Source organism: Aulonocara sp. 'chitande type north' Nkhata Bay, linkage group LG4 (assembly GCF_057382095.1).
Source record: "Aulonocara sp. 'chitande type north' Nkhata Bay isolate Kocher_YH1m ecotype deep benthic linkage group LG4, A_spYH_male_GT1.1, whole genome shotgun sequence".
Lineage (NCBI taxonomy): Eukaryota > Metazoa > Chordata > Actinopteri > Cichliformes > Cichlidae > Aulonocara > Aulonocara sp. 'chitande type north' Nkhata Bay.
Window position 1 is genome coordinate 28,852,824 of NC_141347.1, and position 15,167 is coordinate 28,867,990.

General features: G+C 39.9%; 1 protein-coding gene across 2 annotated transcripts; it reads left to right on the forward strand.

Moving 5' to 3' along the window:
- Positions 1–4,501: 4,501 nt before the first annotated feature.
- On the forward strand, positions 4,502–15,151 carry mafk (MAF bZIP transcription factor K). 2 transcript variants are annotated; one of them, XM_086289696.1, is made up of 3 exons: positions 4,502–4,714; positions 10,567–10,643; positions 10,723–15,151. In XM_086289696.1, exons 2-3 carry the CDS (start codon positions 10,599–10,601, stop codon positions 11,158–11,160), a joined length of 483 nt encoding a protein of 160 aa, XP_086145822.1. In that variant the 5' UTR covers positions 4,502–4,714; positions 10,567–10,598; the 3' UTR covers positions 11,161–15,151. The 2 variants fall into 2 exon arrangements, with proteins under 2 accessions (XP_086145822.1, XP_086145821.1); XM_086289695.1 differs by having other exon boundaries at positions 4,504–4,709.
- Positions 15,152–15,167: the final 16 nt, after the last annotated feature.

Here is a 15,167-nt window from a genome sequence, read left to right on the forward strand (position 1 = left end):
ATCACTCTAACTTTATCAAATGCTGCAAAACCGTGAATCATTTTAAGCATAGTTACTGGCATTTGCTTAATGGGTTTCAGTCAGTGCCTTGCAAAGCTTTTTCATCATCACTTGTGCCAGAGTCTGCAGATATTTTGCCATCTCATAATCATAGTCATCATTATTTCTGCACACTGTTCCTCACTACAGCTTTAGACTGGTCGAGCTTGAAAAAAATACCCCTCTTCTTTCCCATTTAACCTTCATTTTTTAGTCTCCTTTGTGTTCCCTTGTGAAGTCGGAGGACAAAAAGGCAAGCATTGCATTTGAACTGTGAGTTTTAAGCGCTTTATTCTGAATTAAGAGACAAGATAGCTCTCATCACTTCATTTGATTCACATCATGCGTTTAATTACTTTCATCCTTTGTGAAAATTAATTGAAAAAAATTAAACCCAAGCAAAACTTTGGCTGCTTTTAAGCTTAATAAAAGAACTGCATTTCGCTTTCAAAAACACCGCAGCCAAAGGTCTGGAATGAGATGCAGGTCAATCAGCTATTCTACTAAAATATGAAGATTAAATATTCTTCTGTGGAGGGATGCAGGTGCTTTTTTGCCCCCTTTAGCAGAAATGACCTTTTTTAAGAGTTTTTACATAATTGCTTACTATCTGGCACTGGCTGGTTGAAATTTTTTAACCACTCCTCTATGCAAAATTCCTTCAGTTGCCAGATGACCTTAGGCAGGAGGGTTTTCAAACAGCAGTTCCTCTATCAAATCCTTTTTGAACTCTGGGCTTTAAGGACATTCAATCACCTTACAGTTCTTCCTTTTGAGTTATTCCAGGGTGGACTGAAGGTTAATTATTGCCTTGTTGAAATGTCCCTTTCTGATTCACTTTTCAGACAGGTAGCCTCATATTATATTCCAATAATCTTAGTTATGATGCAGAATTTATAGTTCAATAAATGATCGCCCAGTCCCCCAAGAGAAGGGAGGCGACCCCAGACCTTCCCATTTCTGTCAGTTCTTCTTCTACTAAGCTCCCGGTATGACAAACATGTCTACTGTTACTTTAACCAAAAAGCTCTGCCTCTGATTTGTCTAGACAGAACAAATTATTCTAGAACTCCCAGCCTCAGCCTGTTGGCAAAATGTATTTTACTCTTAAATTTTTTGCTTCGAACATCAAAGTATTTTCCCTGCCACATCTTCAATACAGGGAACCATCTCTTTCTGATTGTCTAAACCTTTGCCTTGACAGTAACACTTGCATGAGCTACCAGCAGCTCCTCTAGTTAAAACTAGGGGTTTTGTCACTCTTGGGTTGGATTTGCTTTGGCAGCCGGTTCAGTAAAAACTGGCAGCCATCTAAAATCTACAGTTTTTACTGAGAGTGGAATCGTGGCTGCAAAAAATAATTTAAAAAAAATCTCTTGCTATATTCTTCTGGAGGTCTTAGAGAAAACTTAAGATTGTGGCATGATGATTTCAAAGAGAAGCAGCAAACTCTAGATCGGTTTAATTAAGACAGGCTCCACTTGTCACTTTGCAAGCGGAGGCTTATTTTATGCTAACAGTGACTAAACTTTTCTGAATATAAAGAATTAACAGTGTTCATTTTAAATGTGTTAATCTTCACTTCTTTTTTTTTTTCAAATTTACAGCTATCAGTAGCTTTAGGGGAAAAAAATGAGAGCATCAAAGTGTTACACTTTATAATGCCCATATTTAGTCCCGCCCATAGTCAGCAGCAGTGAACTGTTCATTCCTTAAGCATTGCTCAGCTGTGACAGGACTAAAAAAGAGAAATAACTCTGTCCTTCTCTCTGCTCTCTTGCTGTCTGCAAATCCCCAAACTCACTTTTTTGCCATTTAAAGCGTAAAAGAGAATCTTGGTATTAGACTTTAAACAGTCCACCAGTGTTTGCTCCAGCTAGTACTGCCATCACTACCACTGTAACCTCACCATGTTCATTTCCATGCTGCTCTAAGCTGCCAGCTGGTTACGTAAAGTGTTTTCATATGAAACACATTTTGGTGAAGTCAGTGGAATGTTCAGTAAATGCTCCAAATTAAATCTTGTGTCACATGTGAAGTCTACAAATGTACAAAAAAAAAAGCTGTTTTTTAGCTTTCGAAATTACGTACAGCTCAGACTGTGCCAGAGCTGGCTGTCTAATATGTCAGGTATATTCAGCAAGTTGTGCCTGGACATTGTGGAAGGATCTAGTTGGGAGGAAAACAGGATTATTATTATTTTTAATGCAGTGTGAGTTAATTGGCTGTGAGTTTAAAGTATCCTATAAATATCTTAAAACCATTCTTCTGCTAACAAATCATTTGGAGTATTTGGAAGAAAAGGAATGCTCCCCTTACAACAGTGGGCCTCTTTGTACCAGATCAGATTTCTTAGGAGTTCAGAAGTCTGAGTCAGAAAGAACCCAGATTAGTGAGTCAATGTTACTTCCTGTAATTCAAAACTGCCCGCAAGAACCCAGACCCCACAGCACGTCGATCTGACAAAAACCCCGGCAAGTCTGCCGCACATGGTTTTGCTGTTTTTGTTTTGTTTCACACGTCGGGTGTATTTCAGGTCATCCGCATACACTGCTGCCAGATGGACAGTAACAGAGGGTTATGCCATTGACTGAGCAGCTGGATGTCTGACTGGTGCAGAATATTCGCGGTGGTCCTGCAGAGACTCTCCAGTTTGATCCCTTTCTTTTCTCTGTCTGCACATTCTCTAGAAAACAAGCAATGCACCACACTTTTGTATTTACATTTTCTGCATTGTATCCCATCATCTTATTTCACTTAATATGTGATCCTGATTTACTCAAGCTCATCTTTAATACAGTCCAATAACAGTTATTCTAATAACTCATTTGTGTCTCATCTCATCTATAATCTGTGATGTGATGCAAGTAACCTGTACACAAAGAAGGTTACTCATTTGGTTTATTTGCTTTTTACTCGAAGCAGGTTCCAGCATAGATGAAAGTACGGAGCCAACCATCCTTAGTAAACAATTGATTCCATATGTGATTCGGGGGAAAAGGTTGAACTGTTGAGTCATTTGCCATAAATGATGACATTCATTTTAAATCTATCCCAGTCTGCTTGTCTGGCATAAAGCCAGAGTACCAAAAAAAAAAAAATGTTCTAAGGAATTAGTCAGTTTTTCTGTAAGCAAGCTTTTGTGAATCGTATAAAGGACTGCTCCTCTCTGACTCAGAATTGTCAGTGTCCAATGTTTTTGTCAAGTGCTTTGGAAAAACTGTAAATGTTAAACCATCCACCCACCAGAGAGAAGTCTGCACAGAAAGATCTCAGCGCACTGAATCGCCCAGCCAGAAGCCAACTCAGCATTTCTTCTTTATTTACTAATAAACTACAACTCATTCTTTATCTAAAGGTCACGCTTTTGTCATGGATCGGACATTGTGTCTGTGTGCCGCTCTGTTTCCTCATTCGCCTCACCACTTGCTAAAGATAGCACCATTAAACATCATGGAACAAAAAATGATTCAATAATGAAGCTGCTTTTGGCCTAAAATGGTCAAAGAAAAAAAAAGCTTCCCTGACGTCCTGACAGCATGTCCATGCTCAGATTTTGAAGAGATGTATGGTAAATGCACAATAACAGCTCAAGAGAGTATTTAACTGTTTGATATTCGTCATAGGTAGCCATAAACCAATAAATAACCACAAATGGCTGAGTATGCACTTTAATAAAACCAACCAAAATCTACATATTTGGATGGCTTTGGATCCAGATGTTCACTTCCCCATGGTTTTACTGCATTGTACAGCAAAAAAAAAAAGAAAAAAAGAAAAGAAAAGTTTTCAGCAATTTCAGCTGCCCAGCTCAAAGTGTTTTCTAGTGTCAGCATACTGCATCTGACTATAACAGGCACCATAGTTCAAGTCAAAGCTGAGATCTTCTAATACCATATAGCTGCAGAGGAAAAGCCATACAAGTAGAGGCCATAAAAGGCTACTGACTTAACATATTTACATTCAGTACTTAATTACCCAGAATAACCTGTGACGCTATTGGCAGTAGTGCAGTAAAAATAAGAGAAATCCTGGGACTGCTGAGCTACTACACCACATACTTTCCTCAGGAATGGAATGCTGCTGCTGCTCCTCAAGTCTGAGGGAGGAGGTCGCTGTTTTCCCTCACTCAAAGGTATTTTTTGAATACCTTGTAGTGGAGAGCTGACTCAAAAATATAGGAGTAGGAGGAGAAGAAGGAGGAGGGGGTGGTGAACATACTTAGAGAGCAACAGGTTTATGACTTCCTTTAGAAATCTGAAGTTTTTCTTGGCTAATGCTGGCAACGTGAGCTGACTTTGTGCAGATTAGTTTTGTAAAGTAAGCAAAAGCAGTCGCCAGCAGTATCTGTCTTCTATTTATGGCCTCCCCCAGGCCTCCCCCCCCCCCCCTCCCCACCCCACCTCCCCAGACTGACGTCAGCACAAAGTTATTTTCATGAATGGAGGGGGCGGTCACGAGGAATCGGTGACGTGAGTGCTTGCGGAAGCAGAGCGTGGAATGTTGGTACATTGTTGTTGTTTTGTAGTTAATTTAGTACGAGGATACGCCGCTGCCCGTCTGTGCTGGACGCTTTTTACCAAGTTTGTCAACTTGCTTCACCGGTTGTCGAGGAAACATACTTTGACAGTTTTACACACTCCGGTCCACAGATATCTGAGTCCACAGAGGTGAGGTTGTATTTTTTTTAATTATTTATTTTTTTCGGGAAGATGTTTTGACATTCCTTTCTAAATTACTCGAGTTCTCACGGTGACATAGTGGCGCACGCAAACAGGCTTGTGTTGTGCATCCTCTTCGTAGGATAAGTTTTGATCCCAGTTATGAAAGCTCATGTTGATTTCGTAGATTTGTTTCTTTCGGGCGGACACGTGTTGTGCTGGAGATACATAATACAGTGCTTCAAAAGTGGCGCAGACCTCCGAGCAGTCGCATATAGGAAGTTAGAAATTGTATGAAAATATGTAAAAGGGGGAAACAAACGTGTGTTTTGTCGCTTTCCTGCGATTTGAAATAGTTCTTTGAAAATAACAGCGGTGATTATGACACTGACTGAATGCGGTCCCTTTAAAAAAAATTATAGCTAATAATTTTTATAAACTGTATAACGAGCGAGGAGACGTTTTCGACCAGCATTGTGGGAGGGAAGAAAAATAAGACGATAAAAATCACACTATTTCTTCGCACTTCTCATTAAAAGTAAAGCTAAAGTTACAGAATGTGTTACAAAATATGTTTATATACTATTACTAAGCATGCCTGAACCTCTAAGGTTTTAGATTATAACTTTTTCTAGAACGAAAAAAACCCAAACCCCAAAATTGCATTCCCCCCCCCCCCCCATGTGTGTTTATTTATAGCATTTCTGTGACTTGAATTAGATTTTCGGAAAATGGAAGTGAAATAAACTTTCTCACTTTCCTATTGAAACAAATCCATGTACAACATTTTTCACATCCTCCTTAATTTTCGCGCTCTTCCCCAGCTCATGGCAGCGAGGTTGATAGCGGGTGCTATAATGCAGAATACCAGCCTGCTTTTGACATTGAAATCGACACGTGGTCTGCATTTTTAGACATGTGGGACAAAGGGCACGATGTGGAGTGGAGGTAGACCACCGGGGTTGACTAGCCTACAAGAAACAGCAGAAGGAACCCATATTTCCACAAACGATGAATCACTTTAGAGACTTTATCTCATCGCTGTGTTTAGCTATAATTCCTGCTCTGCATAACTCTTAATGAATTGGGTAAAGATAAGAAAACCTTGAATTACAATGACTAATTGAATTTTTGACCATGGCTCTAAAATAGCTCACAATGATCTTCTTTGCAGTCTTGTATGTCCACCTTTCAGTTTGCCCTTTGCCATTTACTTAAAAACTTGTGATTAATATATGGAAAATATTTGTCTGAGTAACTTGTTCCGCTTAGATGGTCACAGGTTGATGTCTTGAGGGGGGGCTTTATGATTCACTGTTGTTTCTGGTGGGTGCACACTGACTTTCAGTCTGAAGCAGTAGGAGCAGGGTGTGCTCCTGTCATGAGGTTAACATGTGGTTCAATCACCAAAGTGATGATATCTTTTTTGGATGGAGAAGTTACAGCAGCTGACTCATCATACCAGTATGGGACAGTGGGAGGGGGGGGGGGGGGGAGAGAGAAATTCCCCTGAAGATGCAGCATATGGTCAAATTGTCTTCCCTTTGTTTCTCATTTTGCCGGACAGTGGTGATGGATGAAAGCAGTGCAGAATGCGAGACCGTTTTTGTGGTGGAGTATTGTGAAAGTGAAATGTTTGTGGTTAGCAATGCTATGACTCACACAGAACACGTTGGCTGTGATGTGTTTTGCTCCTCTTACTGGAAAAAAGATGTCAAGTTTTGATTACTGACTGTGGAAGCCAGTGATTTTTATTTGCAGCCGAACATGCCAACCAGAGTGGACACAGGCAATAAGAGGTGACTGTTTGAACAGGTCTGCCTTGCATCTGTCAAACGTGACTCCCTGGCAGTTATATAGCATTTGAGATTGTTCCCTCTGCCACTGGCAGCGACTTGTATCAAGTCATTTCTGTCAGAAAGACTGGATCTCAAACCACTGCTTTCACCTCATTATGGTCAGAGGTACTCCTGTAATTATATTGCCGGATTGTGTTGCTGGGAATTCTCTGTTGATTCCTGATGGAGCTGGATGCAACTCTTGATTCTGTTGTGATTCAAACTCAAATCAAATAATTCGAAATGTTTGCTCAACCTATCTGTCCTGAAAGAACATTATCGAAATCTTTAGGACTATTATTAGCAGTGACTGAATATTAATATGTCTTCTTTTATTCACTAATTATTAGTTATAATTAAAAAAAGGACCGATGTGTCCACTTTTCATTCTTTACATCGTTCTGAAAACCAGTGTCGATGACTGGGAGAATATCTTCTCACAGATATTCGGTGAGATCTCCTCCCTTTCCGCAAGAAAGTTCCGCTGGTCATGCCAACCATTTCTGAGGTTCTCTGTACTTTTCCTTCCTCTCCCTGAAACAACGGGATTTTCCAGGAAATGTCAGATCAGGAGGGTGTGATTCCCTGCTGCTGGTTGTCGCTTTTACCAGTAAACAGCATGACTCACTGCTCAGCTATGCTCTCCATTTCCTTCACATAATATCCCACCAAATGTGCTGCGCTGGAGAAAGAGCAGAGTGCTGCGTGCCTCAGTCTGTGAAGAAATCTCTCCACCCCCCTCCCCTTAGAAAAGTGCAAGAAATGCAAGCGCTTTCTCATGAAGACTAAAGTTGAATGTCAAGGGCAGCATTAAGTCTGCTTTGCGCTGAACCCCTCCCCAACCTGCACAAAAAGAGAAGAAAAACAAAGAATCCAGACAAGCCAGCTCTGCATTTATTAGTGAAGTGTGAGCGCATAAGTCTTTGATACGCTGTTTATTTTAGGGGAAGGCTGGGCCCCACAGTTACCTGCTGTAACTGAACAGCAGCCATGAACTTGACCCGATCCCTGACTTCAAAAACAGTAAGCTATACTTTAACCACGAGGTATCGGTGAAGGAAAGGTACATACATTTATTTAACTGGCTTGGTCTCAGATGTGGAGCAAGGTTACAATGGATTTCTTGTCCCACAATTGTTTGCCTAGAGATGATTCTTTTTAAAATCACTGTTTTCTTGCTTCTGCTCTGGTTTACTTGCTTTTGAACTAGTTAAAAATATTCATAACATGCATCTGTACATCTTCAAAGAACACAGCAGGCAACATTGTGCTTTTTGCTCAAATCCCCCAGCAAACAAGCAGAGCCGTGAAATGTTTGTGCTTATAGTGGATAGACAGTGGAGCATTTACTCCAGTGAGTACTTATTTGGTTATCAGTCGTCAGAGGGGTGTCGTTAGGAATAAAACAGTATTGCTTGTTGTATATCAAAATGAGGGAAAGTGAATTTTTAAAAAAAATGAAGCACTTTGTTTACAATTTGTCCCTCAAAGGAACACAACAATAAGAAAGAAAGACTCCTGACTTCCACACGTAAGCATGCGCAGGCTGTTTTCCATTTATTTGGCCAAGTGACAGATGTGCGATACTTCAAAATTCCAGACATTTTGTGAAATTTGCAGCCATTGTTTTACAAGTGGGTTTGTCTCCACTCCACCCCCGTAGCTGAGCGCATTGCAGGATATATTCAGACTGCATGTTCCCTCTTCAGCGAAGGTTCGCCTGTGTGCATGTGAGGGTTTGCACATGTGTGTTCGCTCAGGAATGTGGTTTTGTTCTTTACCCGCCAACTGTGGCTTTTCTTTGAGGTAGCCTATTTTCCCAGACTCCTTTCCTTACTGTTATGAAGAAAAAAAAAAAAGCCTAACGTAAGTTGTTTTCTTGACTATAGTGAGAGGATGTGTTTTGTCTGTCTTCTCTGTGTGGTTGCTGGGGTTTGTTTTGTTCTCTGAGGAAACTTTGGTGTCTTAATCAAGAAAGCCGTGTCCCTGTGCAAGTTGCAAAAACATAAGCACATGCCTTAAGAATTTCAGGCAAACAATCTGGCATACTGGTTCAGACTGGGGACCTCTTGTATAAAGATCAGAGAGGCCCCAGTCCGCTTTTCCATGATTTTTTCAAGGAACATACCCAGGGACCCCCCTCTGACGCAATACCACTTAAATTAGACCGTTTAGGGCCAGCTTGCTTTTGAGGAATGTTTTATTTTAGTTCATCATCTTTATTTGATGCCTCTAAAATCTCAGTTATGTAATTCTTTGCAGCATGTTTTGCAGATAAATAAAGGACATCAGCGAGCACACCAGATGTTCCTTAAATCTCTAAACCGAAGTTTGTGTGGATTCTGTTTGTAGCTGTTCGCTCATTACACACATTTGCCATGTGTTTATTTTCCAAGTTAGGATTCTGACTTGATTTTCTATTTCAGGACAATGACTTAGTAATGTTTAAAAAACAAGAAGAAGAAAAAAGCATTTGTTTTTCTAAGTTTTCACTGCACTACTGGTCTGAGTTAGAATCCCCTAGAGGCCCTGTATTAACAGAAATATATATATCACACAATGAACAGTCACACCCACAGTATTTTCTTCCACGAATGCTTCAGCTAATAGGTCTGAAGAGAATATTTCCCCTCTTACTGAGGGTATCACTTATCGCATTGCTCCCTTTAAATTGTTTAGTTGGCAGAAATTTGTGTCAGCACTGCGGGCTAAATATATCCACGAGCGTTAAATAAGGGCATAGGGCAGCTCAGGAAAGCCCAATGTAAGAGGATCCAACCACAGAGAGACGGCACTAAATCGATAGACTACATTGTCTCCCAGCAAAAATACATCAGTGACTATAAAGGAAACTATTTCTCTGTGACACTCTATCTTTAGGAATTTTCCACATGCTGCCCTGTAAAGTTCAGCAGAACTATAAATGTTATACTGATGTGATGATTTGCTTTGATGAGGAGGCAGAATCCTGTAGACTGCTGCTCTGTAAATCCAGAGAGGTCAGATCAGAAGATAAATGATGGATTTAAGAGGAGAATTGAGGATTTTTGTACACAGGTTGCCTTGAAGTTAGCAGCACAAGTTAGTGCTGTTCTTTTTTTCTTTTGGTCTGTACTATGTATGGGCTGTGTTGCGGTTATGAATGAGACTTGTTTACCCTTTTGGTGACCATGTGACTCACACTCCCACGCCCATTTGCAGGGCGTTTCCATGGTATCTGTTGAGCATGGAACAGTGCACTCGTAGTCAAGCTGGTCTGTAGGTCTTGAAATGGAGCCTTTGGGGGATGTGTGCCTCTCACAGGATCGCAGCTCAGCGCTCTTGCTTTTTTTGGCCATGGCAGCAGTCTGGAAAGCATGTGGCTCACTGTAATGAGTACAGAGAGGCTTTTCTAAATACTGCCCTGGCAAAATCACTGAGGCAGAGAGCTTAAATGCAAAGTTCTGTGACGAGCAGGAGAGAGGTTGCCTGTTTCTAATTTTGCCTGGTCTAGTGAACTACATTGTCACGGCCCTCTTTTTAATATGTAAAGACAGACAAGCAACAGTGCTGACAATTAATAGAGTCATGCTGCCATCTGCTGGTATTTATGTCACTAACAAACAAACATGAGCACTGACATATGATGTAACCCTGGGATGTGACGTCTGTGCAGTAAACTTCTCGAGTATCACCACTGGGGGTGTCATTTCTGCTTATCTGTCATATCTGAAATGTCAAATAACATGCAAGTAAAAAATATCAGTATCTCATTTTTAAAATATAGTGCTTGAACTAAAATGCACTGTTTAAAATTCCTGTATGTTAACGCACTCTGCAGCAGAAGTAACCCGAGTAGTATAAACTAATGATATGTGCAAAGTAACACATGCTGTCCAGTCATTCTAGTAGAATAACTTCACTACCTCAATTGCTTCTAAATTGCCAACATAAGTAGCTGAGTAAATCTGCTTAATTGTAATTACTTTCGTCCATCAATAATATGTTCTGTTTCACTTACTTGAGGTCGTATGTTTTTTACTTTTCAGTGTCTTCTGTGAGATTCTGGTCATTTGTCTTCATGCAGGGAATGACGACTACTTTTAAGACGAGCAAAGCTTTAAAGGTAAGCATGAGAAGTTTGAAAAATGTTTTAGTGATTCACGCCTGCACACAGTTCTTCATGCACTGCTCGTGTCTTGCAGGTCAAGAAGGAGGTGGGTGAGAATGCCCCTGTGCTCAGCGATGATGAGTTGGTTGCCATGTCTGTGCGGGAGCTCAATCAGCACCTGCGTGGGCTCACCAAGGAGGATGTTGTGCGATTGAAGCAGCGACGGCGGACCCTGAAAAACCGCGGCTATGCCGCGAGCTGCCGCATCAAACGTGTTACCCAAAAGGAGGAGCTGGAGAGACAAAAGACCGAGCTGCAGCAGGAGGTGGACAAGCTGGCCCGTGAGAATGCCAGCATGAGATTGGAGTTGGATGCACTGCGAGCCAAGTATGAGGCTTTGCAGTGTTTCGCACGGACTGTGACCAGAGGGCCTCTCTCACCAGGCAAAGTTGCACCTACCAGCGTCATCACCATCGTCAAATCTACCAGCCAAAACAACTCCAGCCCATCCGCTTTCTCAACACCTTCCTAGTGTTGACAGGACTGGGCTCTCCTTTGCCTGCCTGGTCCTTCCTATTTCTGACCTGGTTTAAACCTACTCATCCCACACTGAGACGAGGCTCGGTAGTTAGACTGAGGGGTGGCCGGGGTGGCAAGCTCTATGTGATGTTATGCTGCATTCACAATTCTGTCTCCCTCTTTTTGTCTCTTTTACACAATCTACATTGTCTGTGCACTGTGCAAACCCCCTTCCTGACAACCAGCACCGGCAGGTTATCGGGCCTCTGTGACCCTACCTCCATGACTAATAGCAGAGATTTGCTTTTACTCAAATTTCAAGTATTTGACACGCCTTAATGTGGCAGCACATGGTCTGGGACACCTCTCATACTTTATGATGTAAAGAATAAAATACGAGAGGTTTAAAGTAACGCATATGAGACAGTATGGATACTTTTAAAGTCTTTGCCAAATCACATTTTCTTTGTATAAATATTAATGAGCCTGTGTCTGTTGCCTTGAACAGTTCTACATGTGATCTATGCAATATCTCACATGTATTTTAACACAGAGGTGATATCTTTCCACTGTGAGGTCAAATGGACACTTCTTCAAGGCCACAGTTATCAGATGCCTTTGAAAGCTAGCCAAACGCGGCACCGGAAACTTATATGCTTAGCACTTTTAGGAGGTGCTAAGCAGTAAAGTCACTTGACTAAGTGTTTGAGTAACATGAAAACTTATGTAGAAATGGTTCTGAGGGATCTTTGCATTATACTGTTGACAACTGACCAATGTTTAGCTAAAAAGCTATACTAGTCTTTTAACCATGATACCTATATAAGTAACTTATTTAGAAAGCAATACCAGTACAGTTCAGAGAAGTTTGAATGATGCAGCTAAAAGTGATCTAATCTGGCAGTTTTGAAGAAACACCTTAAATTAATATTTGGAAAGAGTTAAAATCACCCATTACGATAGAATTTGTCTTTGTCAGACTGGACTGTGTTTCCTTGTACAATATTCTGAAAAGTGCCATTTGTGCCTTCATTCCTCCTGCTGGCAACTGAGAAAAGACATGTCTGAGTACCGTCAGATTTCAGAAGGGGTTCCGATCTCTCTTGTCAACTACATTCTAGTTGACAGATAGCTGAAAAGTACTGTTATGTTATGTTGTCAAAGACAGTGTAGGCAGTTGGAGCTGTTGCATGTGATTGCATTTGTGTGTGGCCCCTTGACTCAGAAGTTTCTTGATATATATTGTAGAAAATTTTTTAAATTCTGTTTAAATGGTAAACTTGGTCAGACTAAATTGCAAAACTGGAAAGTGATTAAGGAACATGCGTTTGACAATGGTGTCTTTCATCAAATAGCACTTAGAGAAGACTGTTAAGATACAGTGAGCAGAAAAAAAAAAAATCACAGGGCCACTTGTTTAAAGGAAGTTACGCTTGCATTTCTGCAGTTACTGGAGCTTAACTAGGTGAAAACACAATGTGGTCGGACCACTTACAGGAAAGTTGTGCCGAATGTAACTAATGATAGTGAACTACTACTATCTGCTGAGGCACTTACTGAGTGGTGTTTAATCTCTTTTCTTTGTATGCAACTCTTGGTAGGTAATCCATATTGGATATAATAATAAGAGCAGACCTTTTAAGTATGATGCAATTCAAGTTGCTTACTGTATATTACAGACTAGAGACGGCAAAGCTCCCACCGCTTCTGTTGTCCCTTAGATTGAGAACTCCGTCCAAATAGAAATCATTCCTAATACTGGGTCACAAGAAGTGCTGCTGCCGGTGTTGGTATTTCCGAAACAGTAACCAGCTACTTTTCTTTTGACACGCTCTTCTACAAGAGAACTCCTGACGCCCGTCTCTAGAAACTGTGGTGTCAAGATAACTAAATGCAGTAAAGGCCTTGCTCTCATTGTACATTTTGTAATACCGTATTTAAATATGAAATTCACTTGAAATCGAGCTGTTCTTACCGAGAATCCATTCCCAATTTGGAGTGAAGTCAATAGATTGTTCATGTCAGGATTTTCTCTTGGCTAAGAGGACATGACTGTTCTTCCCCTGTTCCATAGCTGCAAAGAACAGTATGGGGAACTTTGCTGCTGTACAACCTGCTGTGATTTATAAGCAGGGGCATTGCTGTGTTCTTACTCTCATTTTGTATTTTTCATTTGGTTTGTGTCAATACAGCCCATATTCTTTTTTTCCTGATACTTAGTTTTATAAGCATATACATTATATAAATATACATTATATAGTACATATTTTTCTATATTTATGTCTTTTACTATGCTGGGAGTGGTGTGATTATGTAATCGGTCTTTGAAGTCTAATTATATGAATGCTGAACTTTTCTCTTAAAAAGAAAAAAAAAGGAAAAAAAATAGTATTCAAATTTACAACGAGAGAACTGTTTTCGTAACTTAAGTTTTGTGAGTATTTATGGCCCAAGAATAGTTCTTCTCAGCATATTCACATGTATCTAATGCACGACAGTAACTAGGGTTACATGCAGGCTGCAGATGACCTTCTGTAGAAGCTATCATATTTTGTCATGTCAAATTTGATCATTTCGAGTGTAACACGAAACACTGCCTAATATCAAAAGTGCCTAATTTCAACCAAGTGTTTAGTTTGCAAAATAGGCTTTTGGGCAGCGTTAACTGAGGAATTATTAAGAATATTGCAAATAGAATATGAGGAAAATTTGCTCTTAAAACAGATCAACCTGCATGCAAACCTAGTCCGCCCCTGCAGCCACTAAACCTGGTATACTTTTCTAAATATGTCAAGCCAGAAATTTCAGTGACTGCAATGCTTTTGTAACTGCTTAACAAAAAACAAAACAAAAAGAACCCCAAAGCTCTTTTACGACTGTTCACCCAGGCCTCTTACAGATAAGGAATGTGTCAAGCCTTGGACAAATGAGTACATATTACCTGTTTACATAACTTATTTCTTGAGCACATTCACCTAAAAGGCTTTGTGGCTAAAAGCATTTTCTGCATAGCATTACAGTGACCTCTTGTGGTTTAGTTTCCAAGCAAAACTAAGCTACATCAGGGTTTCTTTAATTTTAGCACTTATTACTGTATTTGAGTCTGAGGTGAATACTTTTTTATGAGCACACCTAAATAATAATTACCTGAAAAAAAAAAACAGTTTCAAATTTTAAAGTATATATTTATGTACAGTGCCTAAATAAGGACAAACCTTCCTCTGGGTGAATTAAGTTCTACATTTCAGTATGACCTAGCAGAGAGTTTATTCATGCTCTTTTCTTAAGCTACCCAAAAAAGTCTAGTAGACACACAAGTTTAAAGAAGGTTAAAGATGTAGATACATTAATGTAGACATGTTTATAGGGGAAAATAAAAAAAACCCTCCTGCCATGGGTGAATACAAACCTTGGTTTGATCAGCTTTCTTTCTACATCGAAGTAAACCGCAGTTAATACCAAGGAGCAGTAATAGAACAGATCTTTTTTTAAATCTTTCATACAATAATTATAGCAAATGCATGTACAGAAATGTGCATGCTTGTATGTCTTGAGTAAGCGTTCGAGGTGATCAGCCGTCTTTGATTAAATAAGCTTCAACACACAAGCTTTGCCAGTCCTACAAGCTATAGTATTTAACTTTAGCCATGTAGAAAGTCAGTTTTAATATTGTAAGAGTGGAGCATGTGTACAGATTAGGTGTGGCTAAAATTATGGATGAAATACATTGAATGTTAGTTTAACAGCAGCAACTTCTGCGTTTGTGAGTTTGAGATAAATGTCTCGAGGCTTAGAGTGACTGTCAAATAGCAGTAAAAAGGCAGCATAAATTGAGTATGTACCATTCATGACTTGTCATTACTCTGCTCATATATTTTATATTTATTTCAATGATTTGTGTAATTTTATTAAAAAGAAAAAACACCTAAATTATTTTTTACATTCATTTACATGTTTTCTTAATGAACTACCCTCATGTACAAATAAAATCTATGTTGTTTCTGCTCTTATTTAATGTGT